A 13,655-nucleotide genomic window follows, 5' to 3' on the forward strand; every position below is an offset into this window, starting at 1 on the left:
TATTCACTTTTTATTGTACTTAGCTCTCTGACTGATACAGACTGAAGAATAATTGTAGTTTCCTTGTCCTTAATATCTAAAGTTCCTTCGAACATTCTAGCACCATGTGCATGTACCATGGAAAAACTCATTGTTTTCTCATATTTTAAAAGCAGCTTCACTGTTTTATTGTTGCTACTTACTTATATGTACACATACTTTTTTATGCCAGTCCTGGAGCTTGAACTCAGGGCTTGCTTAAGGCCAGCACTTTACCACTTGAGCCACAGCTCCACTTCCAGCTTTTTTGATAGTTTATTAGAGCCAAGAGTCTCGCAGACCTTCCTGCTTGGGCTGGCTTTGAACTGTGATTCTCAGATCTCAGCCTTCTGAGTAGCTAGGATTACAGGCATGAGCCATCTGCACCCAGCTTGCCACTTATTTTTAATGACATTAGCAACTAAAAGTAATGTGCATTGTATAGAACATGTGTGACATGGTTTTTATCCTAATAGTCATGTGATTAACAGAAAGTGGTATCAGTATCATTTGGGTAAAACGTATGTGAGAAAGGAACTTAAGCTACCCCTTCCATTGTTCCTACTTCATTTTCAAACCATAAACTCCATATATATTCATCTGAAGTTCTGTGTCATTTATATTTATTTAAGTAGTACCTAGAGGTCCCTGAAAACTAGTACTTTGTGTCCAAATCTTATAATTAGGGCATTTTTTTCTGTTATTTTTAATGAAGGTTGGTGGTCAAACTTTTAATTTGATTCATATTTTTTCTAAGTTTAGGTGTGGCTTTAGTTGGATTTCTTTTCTTATACATTTATATTTATGTCTCTCGCTTTTCAGAAATTGAAACCAACAGTGTGGCAAAGAACGACCAGAAACAAGAACAGCTGGTTCTGAAGCAGATGTTTCTAATGCTTGACAGTAAGAGAAAGGTAGTAATCACTTTCCTAAGTGGCATGTCATAGATTTTAAATAATGGAGGATATATATTTTCATACCACCTTGGCTTCGAACCCCAATTAAGACTGAGAGTATAGTTTCATTGCTTTAAATCCCGTGATAAATATGATTTCATTTCACGTTGTTTCTTCCTTTCCTTTTAGGAAATAGTGCACAAAATAATAGAGCTGTTGAATGCTGCTGAACTTACCCAGAATAGCCTGATTAATAATGAGCTAGTGGAGTGGAAGCGGAGACAGCAGAGTGCCTGTATTGGGGGACCTCCCAATGCTTGCCTGGACCAGCTGCAGAACTGGTAAGGTTTTCTGGAGTGGAACATTGAAAGCTGACCACAGAAAATAGTAGAGAGAAGCTTTAACTGTGTATTGGAATAGGCCCTGTCAAAACTTGGATTTAAAGTTTGATGTAATACAACTTCTTCTTACCCTGGAACACTTGGAAAACATAGTGTTATTCATGACTGTTGCCACATCAGCCACATCTGCTTGGTGGGGAGAGGCTTGGACCATGGGATGTGTCATTTGATTCCACCAAAACGCCAGTGACCTGGTTGATACATAACAATGTGATCAATGTGAGTTCTGGTGTTTTATTTAAAACAGAATATCTTGAGGCATTTTCTAAGATTAGCATGAAACATAGTTTTTCCTGGGTCATCTATTCAGTCTGCCATCCAGCAAATATCTGTGAAATGCTACAGTTTATACCAGGTAGTGTTCTGGGACTTGGGCGCACAAGGAGTAAGGCTCTTAGGTCTTGCTTATCAGTAGGTCTTCATGGACTGAGAGTGAATGGGTCCTTCGTGGAAATGAGGAGAGGGGTTCTCTTTCAGTAGAGGGAAGGAGATGGGCAGAGGCACAGAGGTAAGACCTGCAGAATGACAGTACACTGGATAGCTGGAGTACCAGGGAAACAGACTGGACAGGGGACTGGCAAAAGATGCTGCATTGTGATAGGGGAGTTTCTCAGGATCATCCCAGGAATGGTGGGCTTTACCCAGCAGATACTGGAGAGCAGAAGCAGCACATGAATTTCTCCAATTTGGGGTGTAGAAAAGTCCCTCTGGTGGCAAGAAAGACAGTTGATTGACAGAATTGACAATAGACCTATTGATTGGTCTATGTTATTTATGTTAGTGTAGTTCAGGGCCCAGGAGAGTCTCACTTTGCATGGAGCAGAGGAATGGAAGGGAATAGAAGGGATGGGTTACTGGAGTAGATGTGAGGGGATAGTGGCCTCTTCACCTGCTTTAGTCTTGCCTTCCCTCCCTGCACTTCCCACAGGGATAATATCTGAGTATGGCTGTTTCCATACTCCCCTCTTCACAGGGTCTCTGATGGTCTTACTGAGGCAGGATGTGCTCATGTTACTGTCTTGGCATAAAACCCACAATGGCTTCTCACTACCTTCTTGCGACAACTGAAGAGATCCACCTTGCTGTATCCCGTTTCTGTCCTGCTCTTGGTTCTACCTCTCTCTCTCTCTCTCTCTCTCTCTCTCTCTCTCTCTCTCTGTCACTCATTCTTCCTCCTCTCTCCCTTCCTATTTCCTTCCTTCCTTCATTTCTCCCCTCTCTTTCCTTTTCCTTTTTCTCTTTTTTTGGTGTCAGTACTGGGGCTTGAACTCAGGGCTTGGGCACTGTCCTTAGCTTTTTTGCTTAAGCTGGTCCTCTACTATTTGAGCTCCACTTATGACTTTAATTGGAGATGAGTGTCACAGACTTTTCTACCCTGTCTGAAGTCAAAATGCAATTCCCAAATCTCAGCCTCCTGAGTAGCAAGGATTACAGGTGTGAGGCACCAGAACTGGGCTGCTCCCCTTTTTCAATCCCAGGTTGAACTCAACAGATCAACCTAGAAACCCCACCCTGCCCAACTCCTCATACAGATCTTAGGAATGTTCAGAGGCTTTTGTCCTCTCCAAGTAACCAAGCCCCTTAATTCTATTGCAAAACTCAATCCCCACAACACACTATTTCTTCCTGGAGAGTGGAATGTCACATCCTGTGTTGCCCATACACAGATTGCTTTGGAACTGTTGCACTGAAGACACTTTCTCTTGTACTTTCCTAGGTTCACCACCGTTGCAGAGAGTCTGCAGCAGGTCCGTCAGCAGCTTAAAAAGCTGGAGGAGTTAGAACAGAAGTATACCTATGACCAGGATCCCATCACAAAGAACAAAACGGTGCTGTGGGACCGCACTTTCGCTCTGTTCCAGCAACTGATTCAGAGGTAACCCCAGGGAGATTTATTCACATTTCTACAGTTAACATGTCTGGAGGAACGTATTATGGCGATTCAGATCATTTTAAAGGGGTTAATAGGCTATATAATAATTTTAATGACAGTTGACTCTTAGTGAAATGCCTTGTTTATGCCCATGGGTCTTCATTCTTTTGGCTACCTGGTTGCAAAGTGTAGTGACTAAAAGTCTTTACTTCTGCCCCTAAACTAGTCTGCTGAGACCTAGCATGTCTAACCTCAGGATATTTATGCTCTCCTTCCCACACTGTAACCTCATCATTTTTCAGGTGTCAAAGCCTCTTTTTTGAACTCTTACATAATAGCCTACCAACCAGTCCTCCTTCTCAGCCCTTTTACCCTAGATCCTGAGATCAAGGGCAGTGTTCCAGGCTGAGTCTTCACTTGCTATTCAAGTAGAGCCCCTCAGCTGGATAGTTACAACTCCACTTCCACAGCTGGGAGCTGGCATCCTTTCTGTGCATAACTCACATGTTTTGGGCAAACTCTTGCTGTTTCCTAGGCCTGTGCTAGACAACTCTCTCTCCTCATGGTAATACTTTGCCTCACAGTCTTCTTTTTTCCTTTTCTGTCCATATTGTAACAGCCAGAGCATTTTATATGTCAGTCTTCCCAAAGCTTCCAAATAGATCCTTCCCTACTTCCACAGTTAAATTTTAGTCCTCTTTCATTCTGCCTTTTGTTATATAATTGTTTATGTGTCTATTATTTTTGTTGAAAATGGAAGGTTCTGGAACCTAGAGAACTACCTTTGTTACCCTTTGCCCAAGAAGCCTCTAGCACAATGCTTTGTAAACAGGAAGCAGATCTTTTTATTTTTGTTGTAAGAACAGAATTCATTTTGCAAAGTTTGTTTTTTATTCTAACTTGTTATACTGAAAGTGTCTTTGGTTCCCTGAGGTTAATATCCAAACATGAATGCTTAAATGTTAGATCTTAGAAAAAACGGTAAGGACATTTAATTGGATTTTTTCACTGCTAGTTTGAGTCTTATTTCAGATTTGTAAAAAATCATCATCAAATTCAGAGTTTTCATTGTTGGCTGGTATCACAAGTCATTATAATTACATGGTTTTCATTGAATATAAATTGAATTTTGTTATTTACTAATTAGTAAACAGCACTCTTGTGAGGCTCTTTTAAATCCTTTTCAGGTTTTGCACTCTAACTCTGTTTCTGCCCTAGGGCAAATCACTTATCTTTTTATTGCCTTCATTTACATATAAATGCTAATTTGTCTGCCTTTGCTGTATGTTTACAGCTCTTTTGTGGTGGAAAGACAGCCCTGCATGCCAACTCACCCTCAGAGGCCGTTGGTCTTGAAGACTGGGGTACAGTTCACTGTGAAACTGAGGTAATAAAAATAAAAGTTCGGAGCTGAGAAGGTGGCTCTGTGGTAGAGCACTTGCCTTGCATGCATGAGGCCCTGGGTTCAATTCCTCAGCACCACATAAGCAAAAAGAAAAAAAGCCGGAAGTGGTGCTATGCCTCAAGTAGTAGAGCCCTAGCCTTGAGCTGAAGAGCTGAGGGAGAGTGTCCAGGCCCAGAGTTCAGGCTCCACGACCGGACCCAAAAAAATATAGAATTTCATGCATTGCTTGCCCTGTAGTTTGTACCTTCAGTTTGCTTTTGCAAAATTGTTAAGTAGGGTACTGTAGAGAAAGTAATTTCTCAGTGAGCATTTTAACATGAATTTTTACTTAGGATATTCAAGACCCTAACTTTTATCGTTAAAATACAAGTTCAGTATATATGCATATACACACATCTAGACATATGTACTGGTTTTCCCCCAGTTGTAAATGTCATGTATGTTTACAGTAAAAAAAAAAAAAGGAATTCAGAATTGCAGAAATATATATGACAGTTTCCAACAGTGTCACAGCTCTGGAGCCTAGGCTTGTAACTGTAGCCTTTTGAACCCCTAAAGCAGAACTAGCATGCATGAATATGGCTTATGACATGTACAGTTTCTGGTGAGTCTGTTCCTAACTTTCCTAAGTGGTTTCCCAAGTGTTCCCTGATGTGTCTATGTACCACCACAGTAAATGGCCTGACCTCTAACCTCACATAAGTCTACCCAAGTCTACACAAATGTGTGATCCCAAGGTATGCCTGTGTATCTGTTTAATACATAGCATACACAAAATATATGTCATATAATATATCATTTTAAAAAACTAATAACATACATATATGTTGTTTTCTAGTCTGCTTTTCTCCTTGATTTAATTATAGCATTGTTTCCAGGTGAGAACATATGGCCTGAATTTATTCTAGTGAATAGCTGCATTCATTTAATCACAGTTCTGGAAATGAGCAGCTACAACCTAAAGATCTGGGATTGTCTTCAGGGTTATTCTGGTCTTTTTTATGGGATGCTACTGATTCAGGCCCATGGGTACTGCTTCTTTGGCAGACAGTGTTACTATATTGCCTCATGCACCTTTGGAAGCCAGAACACAGAGCTGTCAGGAACAGGAGAAATCTAATTCCATCACCTGTTTGACTAGATGAAGCTCAACAGAGTCCTGAGGATTACCTGAAGCCAATAGAGAAAAGGCTTATGGAATCTTGGCACAGTAAAGACAAGAGTCTTTAATCATTCCATCCTACCCCATATGATATAGTGTGATCTTCATTGTTCTGTTTAGGGGTGAAATATTTTATATTTTACTTTTTGGTAATTATTTTTATTTTTATTTATTTAATTTTATTTTTTTGGTCGGTCATGGGCTTGAACTCTGGGCCTGGGCGCTGTCCTTAAGGCTAATGCTATACCACTTGAGCCACAGCACCATTTCTGGTTTTCTGGTGGTTTTTATTGGAGATAAGAGTCTCATGGACTTTCCTGCCTGGGCTAGCTTTGAACTGTGATCCTCAGATCTCAGCTTCCTGTGTAGCTTGCATACAGGTGTGAGCCACTGGCACCTGGCTTATTTTTATTTTTTATATTTTGGTGATCGTTTCTTTCTCAGTAGGACAGAAAATTAGATACATGTTTCATAAAGACTGATGTTCATTACATTTTTTTTTTTTTTTTGGGTCCGGTCGTGGGGCCTGAACTCTGGGCCTGGGCGCTGTCCCTCAGCTCTTCAGCTCAAGGCTAGCGCCCTACCACTTGAGCCACAGCGCCACTTCTGGCTTTTTTCTTTTTGCTTATGTGGTGCTGAGGAATTGAACCCAGGGCCTCATGCATGCAAGGCAAGCGCTCTACCACTGAGCCACCTTCCCAGCCCTGTTCATTACTTTTTAGCTACATAAAATTAGCCCAGAGTAGAAATTTTGATAAAAACCTGTATTAGTGAGGTTATATTCAGAAGCAGCTACCTTTACTGACATTTGGAAGGAATATAACATCAGTGCTATGTGCCATCAGAATTTAATGTTACAATTTTGTCCCATCCATTGCATAACTCAGAATTGATTAAACAAATACACTTAAAGAGAAAAAAAGCCACTGGACACTTGGTGGCTCATGCCTTTCATCTTAGCTACTCAGGAGGGGAAATCTAAGGATCGCAGTTCAAAGCCAGCCTAAGAGAAAAGTTCCTGTGAGACTCTTATCTCCAATTAACCACTCAGGGTTGTGGCTCAAAGTGGAAGAGTGCTATCCTTGAGCAGAAGAACTCAGGGACAATGCTCAGGTCCTGAGTAAAAGCCCCACGACTGAAAAAAAAGCCAACTAGACAAATATTCATGTCAGTTTCATTGTTTGTAATGATCAAAAATAGGAGTGTGGGTTTATATAACTTCATAAGTGAGGAACTGGCATAAATAAGTTGTAGTTCATAATTTTTTGAACTAATGGCTTTAATTTTTCTTTCCAGGCTGTTGGTGAAATTACAAGAGCTGAATTATAATTTGAAAGTCAAAGTCTTATTTGATAAGTAAGATATCTTTACTTTTATCTAAATATTACTTGAAATGTTGGTTTTGTTAACCCAGTATAGACTCTTCCACTATGTAAAGGAGGAGATTCACCATCTAATCAGCAACTTCCTACATAGGAGAAAGTTCTCCTTCCTGTGGATGTGGGACAGAGTCCTTGTCCCTGATACTATGACAAGTGAGAGTAAGCTCCTAATTAGATCCAATGAGGCCATTAATGACCACAGCAGATTTAAATCCGTTGCTCCATTCCTGGATGTTAGGAGCTTGTATTAACATGCTGTGTTTTTTTTAAGTACAACGAACAATACAATAAGCTTAAAAGATTGTATTCAACTGTCTCAAAGTGATTGGATTTTGTATACCATTCCCTCTCGTAGGCTAGCCCTACAGGAGAGTTTCTTAATCAGATACAACAGGACTGGCAAAACAAAACAAAATAAACACAAAACTTATACAGCATCACTCCCATTCATTCTGTTGGTGAATCTAAGTTAATATCAACAAAGCTTCAGGGAATAGGGGATTATTTCTTGAAGACAGGTTATTGTATTCTGCTTAAGCTCAATTCCTCTTTTCATTTTTGGTGCTTCTTCTATTTTCAGTATGTTCACCTGTTGTTTTCTTCTTTTCTTTGACAAGGCAGTTTTGTATCACACTGTTCCTTTTGCTTTAAATTCTGTTTCTTTATTCAGATGGAAAAATAGGTCCCTCTCATAGCAATTATTTTTACAGAAACATTGACCTTCTATTTGCGAGAAGAATGATAGCTAACTCCTGTGAATGAGTTAATGATTTCGACTCTACATCTATGTGTTATTTGGTCAGAACATGTTGTTTGGTCAGAACATAATTATCTAAGTCTACAACAACATATGTGAAACTGGGTACTTTTTAAACATATTTCTTATTGTAAAGATACTGTACAGGGGTTACAGTTACATGAGTATGATAATGAATCCATTTTCTATCGAGCATTGTTACCCCCTCCTTTGTTGTTCCCCTACCATTCCTTTCCTCCCCACCTCCCCAACTCCTTCCTCCCTTTACAACCTCTAAGGTTGTAAAGTTCATGTTCAACATAGTGTCTTGCACATCTCATTGTTACAATGGGTCATCCTGTATTTTTATTTCAGCATTTTGTTATTTCCCTTCCCCTCCCCAAATTACAAAAATGTATATACAAGATGCAGGGCATTGGAATCAAATACAGTGAAAACAGGGGTTATACCATGGTGGAAGAACATACAAAAGAAACAAAAAAAATCACATAGTACATTTTAAATATGTTAAAAACAACAGAAACAAAGATAAAACCTCTTGAGTCCCTATCTTGGGGCTCATTTTGCTTAGCATCATCTTATATGGTCATATGACATAGCTTTTGATCTTTTCTGCTTGTCCTAGACATATACTAGTAATTGCAAATAAGGGAAACCATGGGACCTATGTTTCTTTGGGCCTGGCTTACTTCACTTAATATAATTTTTCCAAGTCTTTTCATTTCCTAACAAATGGGGCAGTGCCATTCTTTCTGATGGAGGCACAAAATTCCATTGTGTGTGTTTGTGTGTGTGTGTGTGTGTATATGTGTGTGTGTGTGTGTGTGTGTGTGTGTGTGTGTGTGTGTGTGTGTGTGTGTATATGCCACATTTTCTTGATCCATTCATCTGCTGAGGGGCATCTGAGTTGGTTCCATTTCTTAGCTATGGTGAATAATGCTGCGATAAACATAGTTGTGCTGGTAGCTTTAGTATGGCCTTGTTTATGATCGTTTGTGTAAATGCCCAAAAGTGGGATTGCTGGGTCATAGGGGAGCTCTATGTGTAGTCTTTTGAGGAACCGCCATACTGCTTTCCAGAGTGGTTGAACAAGTTTATACTTCCACCAACAATGCAGTAGGGTTCGCTTTTGGCCATATCCCCTCCAGCATCTGTTGTTATTAGCGTTCTTGATTATAGCCATTCTAACTGGGGTGAGGTGATATCTCAATGTTGTTTTGATTTGCATTTCTTTTATGGCTAGAGAAGTTGAGCATTTCTTCATGTGTCTATCGCCATTCTTATTTCTCTTCAGAGAAGTTTCTCTTTAAGTCTTTAGCCCAGTTATTTAATGGGCAGTTGTTTCTTTGAGGATTTGTTGTTGGGGGATTTAGCTTTTTGAGTTCTAAGTATATTTTAAATAAGAGGCCCTTCTCCATTGTATGGCTAGTGAAGATCTTCTTCCCATCTGTGGGCTTTCTATTGATCTTGCTAGCTATGTTTTTTGCCATGCAGAAGCTCTGAAGTTTCATGCAATCCCATTTGTCCAACCTTTCTTTGATTTGCTGTGTTTCTGGGTCTTTATTAAGAACATTTCAGCCTGTGCCAAGGAGACCTTGAGTTTCTCCTATTCCTTCCCGTAATGTTTTCAGGGTGTCTGCTTTTACTTAGAGATCTTTGATCCATTTGGAGTTGATTCTGGTGCAGGATGATATAGAAGGAGCTAGCTTTAGTTTTCTACAGGTATTTAGCCAATTTTTCCAGCACCATTTACTGAAGAGGCTGTCTGAAACTGGGTACTTTATAAAGAAAAGAGATTGGTCAGACTTATGGTTCTGAAGATCAGGAATGTCCAGCTGGGATGGCAGCATCAGGTTGTGTCACTGCATTCCTTAATAGGTATGAGAGACATGTGACATGGTGAGAGAAAGAGAAAACTGAAAAGACTAAATTCACTTTTTAACAAGCTGCTCTTGCAGTTAATCATTCATTCTCCTACAAGGCAAGCATTCATGTCTTCTGAGGGCAGCACCCCAGTGGCCTCTAACTAGGCTCTGCCTCTCATCATTGCCATCCTGAGGACCAAGCCTCGATGCATGAACCTGTGGAGGATGAATCATATCCAGCCACACCATAGAACAGCCAAGTAATAACTAGGTTGATAAAATGTGAGAGACCTTCCTCTAATCATGTGGTAGATCACTTTCTTTGCTTAGTATCTTGAGGCCTCCAGCTTGATCCAGTCCCTCTCCACCCTTCCTCTCCATACAAAAGAAAAAAAAAAACAGGTACACACACAAGCTTAAACTTACATGTTTCCTCAAATTACTGAGTATTCTAGAAATTTCATGACAGCATTAATAAGAACAGAAAATGGAAGCATAGATTGGACACTTTAGAAAATCCCGTGGCACAGAGCAGGGCTGTCTTACCTCCAATGCTTGGCACAGTGCCTTGCATGAAAGAAGTATTTAGTAAACAGAAGAAACTGAGACTTGCATTTACTGAGGCTCTTCCTACCCATTGACTACTTATTCCTCACAGTATCCTGTAGACTTGGTACTGTTAGCATGTCACACAAGTAAGACATATAAGCCCAGATGGAATCATTCAGTGGTACTTGGCATAGTGTGAATGAGCTGAAGGAAGGAGTGAGTAAATGAAAGAGCATTACATCCACAGGTATACCTTTGTTTTTCTATCTTTCATATATATGAATATATGCACACATATGTGCATATATACACATATACTCATATTTCTATTACAGCTTATAAACTTATTTTTTAACGTTGGAATTTTTTTTATTGTAAAGATGATATACAAAGGGGTTGCAGTATGTAAGTCAGGTATATAGCTTATAAATTTAAATACAAATAAATGATAATATGTTTTTTTTTTTGCAGAGATGTGAATGAGAAGAATACAGTAAAAGGGTATGTGATACACTTTGCACTATGCCTTGGTATGTTTTTTGTTTGATAGTATGAAACATTCTAAATATTTCTGTCCTGCCTTGTAGTTTTCGTAAGTTCAACATTTTGGGCACCCATACGAAAGTGATGAACATGGAGGAGTCCACCAATGGAAGTCTGGCAGCTGAATTTCGACACCTGGTAGGGAGACTCTGTCTTCCATCTTGATATGTCTGTCTCTGGTCTGTTAGGACTTTTGACACTGGAGCGGCACCTTGTGGCAATAAGTGATAGGGAAGGCCCCTGTGGACTTTCCAGAGGAGGAAGGAGGGGACTTTCCAGCATGAGAACATGGGGCATCCTGGTTCCTCCTTTTTCCCAGGACTATTCACTGTTCTCTGCCAGTCTTTCTTCTAGAAACACTCTTTTTGGGGCTGTTGCAATCTCAGGAAAAATAGTATGTATAAACTTAATCTGTTCTTGCCACCTCTGTGGTCTGTGACAAATCACTAAACTCCTTCTATGACCTCAAGGTCCAGCCTCCTAAGTACTCCTTCTCCTGTCCTCTCACTGTCTCTAGTGAAGGAGGGCCCAGTAGGCATTGTAAGAAGAGAGGCTGTGGCACCCTGTGTAGGTGCTGAGTTAAGGGAAGGTTGAGGAAGCACCTTTATCACTGGCACCCATCTTGTGAACTCACAGACCTCATAGCTAGGGAATGACACAGTGTGAGACCCTTGCAACAACTTGAGAGTCTGAAGGTGTCTGGGGGGTGCCTTCTGGCCCCACATTGCTCCTTGAAGGCCATGTGAGGGCAGACTAAGTCTGCAGTCATAGGGCCAAGATTGGAAGACTGTTGAGGTAAGGAGGAGGAGAAGTTGCCTCTGAACCTGGGGGCACAAAAGAACTAGTGAAGGTGGTTCTGGGATCATTGCAGGGAAGGAAGGAACAGAATACCCCTTCCCCCAACCCCTCTGCCTCTATACCCTGGGCTGTCCACACTGAGTCAGGCTGCTGACTCATGGACCCAGACAAGGGCCAGTTTGCCACTCATTTGCCATTCTGAAGATAGTGTTGCATTGTTCTTCCTTCCTAGTTTTGACTTCGGGGATTAACGTGCAATTTACTAAAATGGTTTCTTGTTTTACAGCAACTGAAAGAGCAAAAAAATGCTGGCAACAGAACAAATGAGGTGAGTGTCTCTGGTTTGTGAGTGAGGCCCTAACTGGGCATGTCTGTGTCCAGGGAGGGGTCAGGTCCTGGGGGGCGAGGTTGCCTCACAGAGGGGTTCAAACTCAGTGTGGATGGACATTGGGCCCATGACAACAGTAAAGACGCTCTGCCTTCCTTGATTGTTTGCTCAGTCCAATGAAAGGAGCACGATGGACTTTTGTATTTTTTTTTTTACGTTCTGGGTGAGGAAATTGAGTCTGAGGAAGGTTGTAGAATCTAGCTAGAGTACACCGAGAATTACTAGCAGCTGGCATACGAGGCAGCTGATACTGAAGAAAGATACTGATACTGACTGATACTGAAGACTGAATGAAGTTCTCAGCCACTGTACTCCCTTTGTTTTTTCACAAAGTGATGCTTAAGGAGCTAGGGTTGTGGTGCATCCTGAAATGAACTGTGGACAAAGGTCATGATGTCAAATTGTTTTGGTTTGGGATGTTTCTGTCCTTTGCACGCACACAGCATGTTGTCATTCTACAACATGAACAGTGGGGGTCACTAGAACCATGAATGAGACAAGCACTGACCTATACAGTTCACTTACCTTTCCGAGGTAGTTTGCATGTAACTGCCTTTGTAACCTGGGCCTGGAAGCTGCACCTCTTTATTTCTAAGTTAATGTGGACTTTTAGGAAGTAATGTTTCTAAAGACACTTAGAAAAATCTCTCATTTCTCCCCAACTGAGCCCTTTCTGACCTCCAGAGTATGAGAATTAGCCCTGCCAGGAGACAATCACACCTGAAACTCCTATGCATTTTTCCCTCTGCCTCCCTTTCTTCCCCACGAAGATCTGGGTGCTGCAGTCCACAGCCCTCATAAGTAGATAGATAGCTGGAGGCTAGAAAGCCTTCCTTAGCTTGCAAATAAACCCATTAGAAAATTACTATTTCCCTACTTTTTAAAAAATCTCTGAATCAATAACCTTTAGCATAATTTGAGACATCTTACTTTGAGAGAATATGGAGAAGCTGGGAATAATTAAATCTAGGGTAGATGATTTACTATCATAGCCTTCTGAATTATAGCTGATTAGGTCTAGGCACCACCCAGTTGGCTTTTGAGAGTTGCGCAATCTGTGAATGGATTGTCATATTCTTTCTTTTTTTCTCTTCTCTTCTAAGGGTCCTCTTGTTGTTACTGAAGAGCTTCACTCCCTTAGTTTTGAGACCCAGTTGTGCCAGCCAGGCTTGGTTATTGACCTTGAGGTAAGGTTTCTAGTGTCCTATGGTAGAAAACTACTAGAGATACTTTTTACTTTTCAAGTTTTAGAGTTGTAGCAAGGGAAAGAGTGACACTATTCAAAAAGAAAAGAAATGTACTCATTACCTGACTTACCTAATTGTAACCCTTCTGTACGTCACCTTTATAATAACAATATATATTAATTAGAGATACATATCAAATTGGTAATTTTTAAGCTAATACTCTCTTGACATTAATGATCTAAGAAGCTAGAAATTCAGTTAATCAAATTCTGTGAGCTAAGTATTACAGTTGAGTTACCTTATGTTAAGTTAAGCATCAGGAATTATTTCTTAACTGAAAAACTGATCACAGATAAACATGAACAAAAGCATATAGCTTTACATTATTACTTTTTAAGCATAAGATGTATACAAAATTACAAATACTCCTT

The 13,655-nt window shown here is 40.3% G+C and overlaps 1 protein-coding gene across 1 annotated transcript in view; it reads left to right on the forward strand.

The window, feature by feature from the left end:
* The window catches only part of Stat1 (signal transducer and activator of transcription 1), a 41,780-nt gene that overhangs the window by 13,453 nt on the left and 14,672 nt on the right, over nucleotides 1-13,655 (forward strand). Inside the window, exons 8-16 of the mRNA XM_042688377.1 lie at nucleotides 841-932; nucleotides 1,104-1,255; nucleotides 3,033-3,191; nucleotides 4,483-4,575; nucleotides 7,052-7,111; nucleotides 10,780-10,809; nucleotides 10,896-10,989; nucleotides 11,936-11,977; nucleotides 13,141-13,224. Coding sequence (XP_042544311.1) covers nucleotides 841-932; nucleotides 1,104-1,255; nucleotides 3,033-3,191; nucleotides 4,483-4,575; nucleotides 7,052-7,111; nucleotides 10,780-10,809; nucleotides 10,896-10,989; nucleotides 11,936-11,977; nucleotides 13,141-13,224 — 806 coding nt within the window. The remainder of the gene's footprint in view (nucleotides 1-840; nucleotides 933-1,103; nucleotides 1,256-3,032; nucleotides 3,192-4,482; nucleotides 4,576-7,051; nucleotides 7,112-10,779; nucleotides 10,810-10,895; nucleotides 10,990-11,935; nucleotides 11,978-13,140; nucleotides 13,225-13,655) is intronic.

This window comes from Dipodomys spectabilis, unplaced genomic scaffold, assembly GCF_019054845.1.
Source record: "Dipodomys spectabilis isolate Male_0828 unplaced genomic scaffold, ASM1905484v1 ptg000115l, whole genome shotgun sequence".
In the NCBI taxonomy this organism is placed as follows: domain Eukaryota; kingdom Metazoa; phylum Chordata; class Mammalia; order Rodentia; family Heteromyidae; genus Dipodomys; species Dipodomys spectabilis.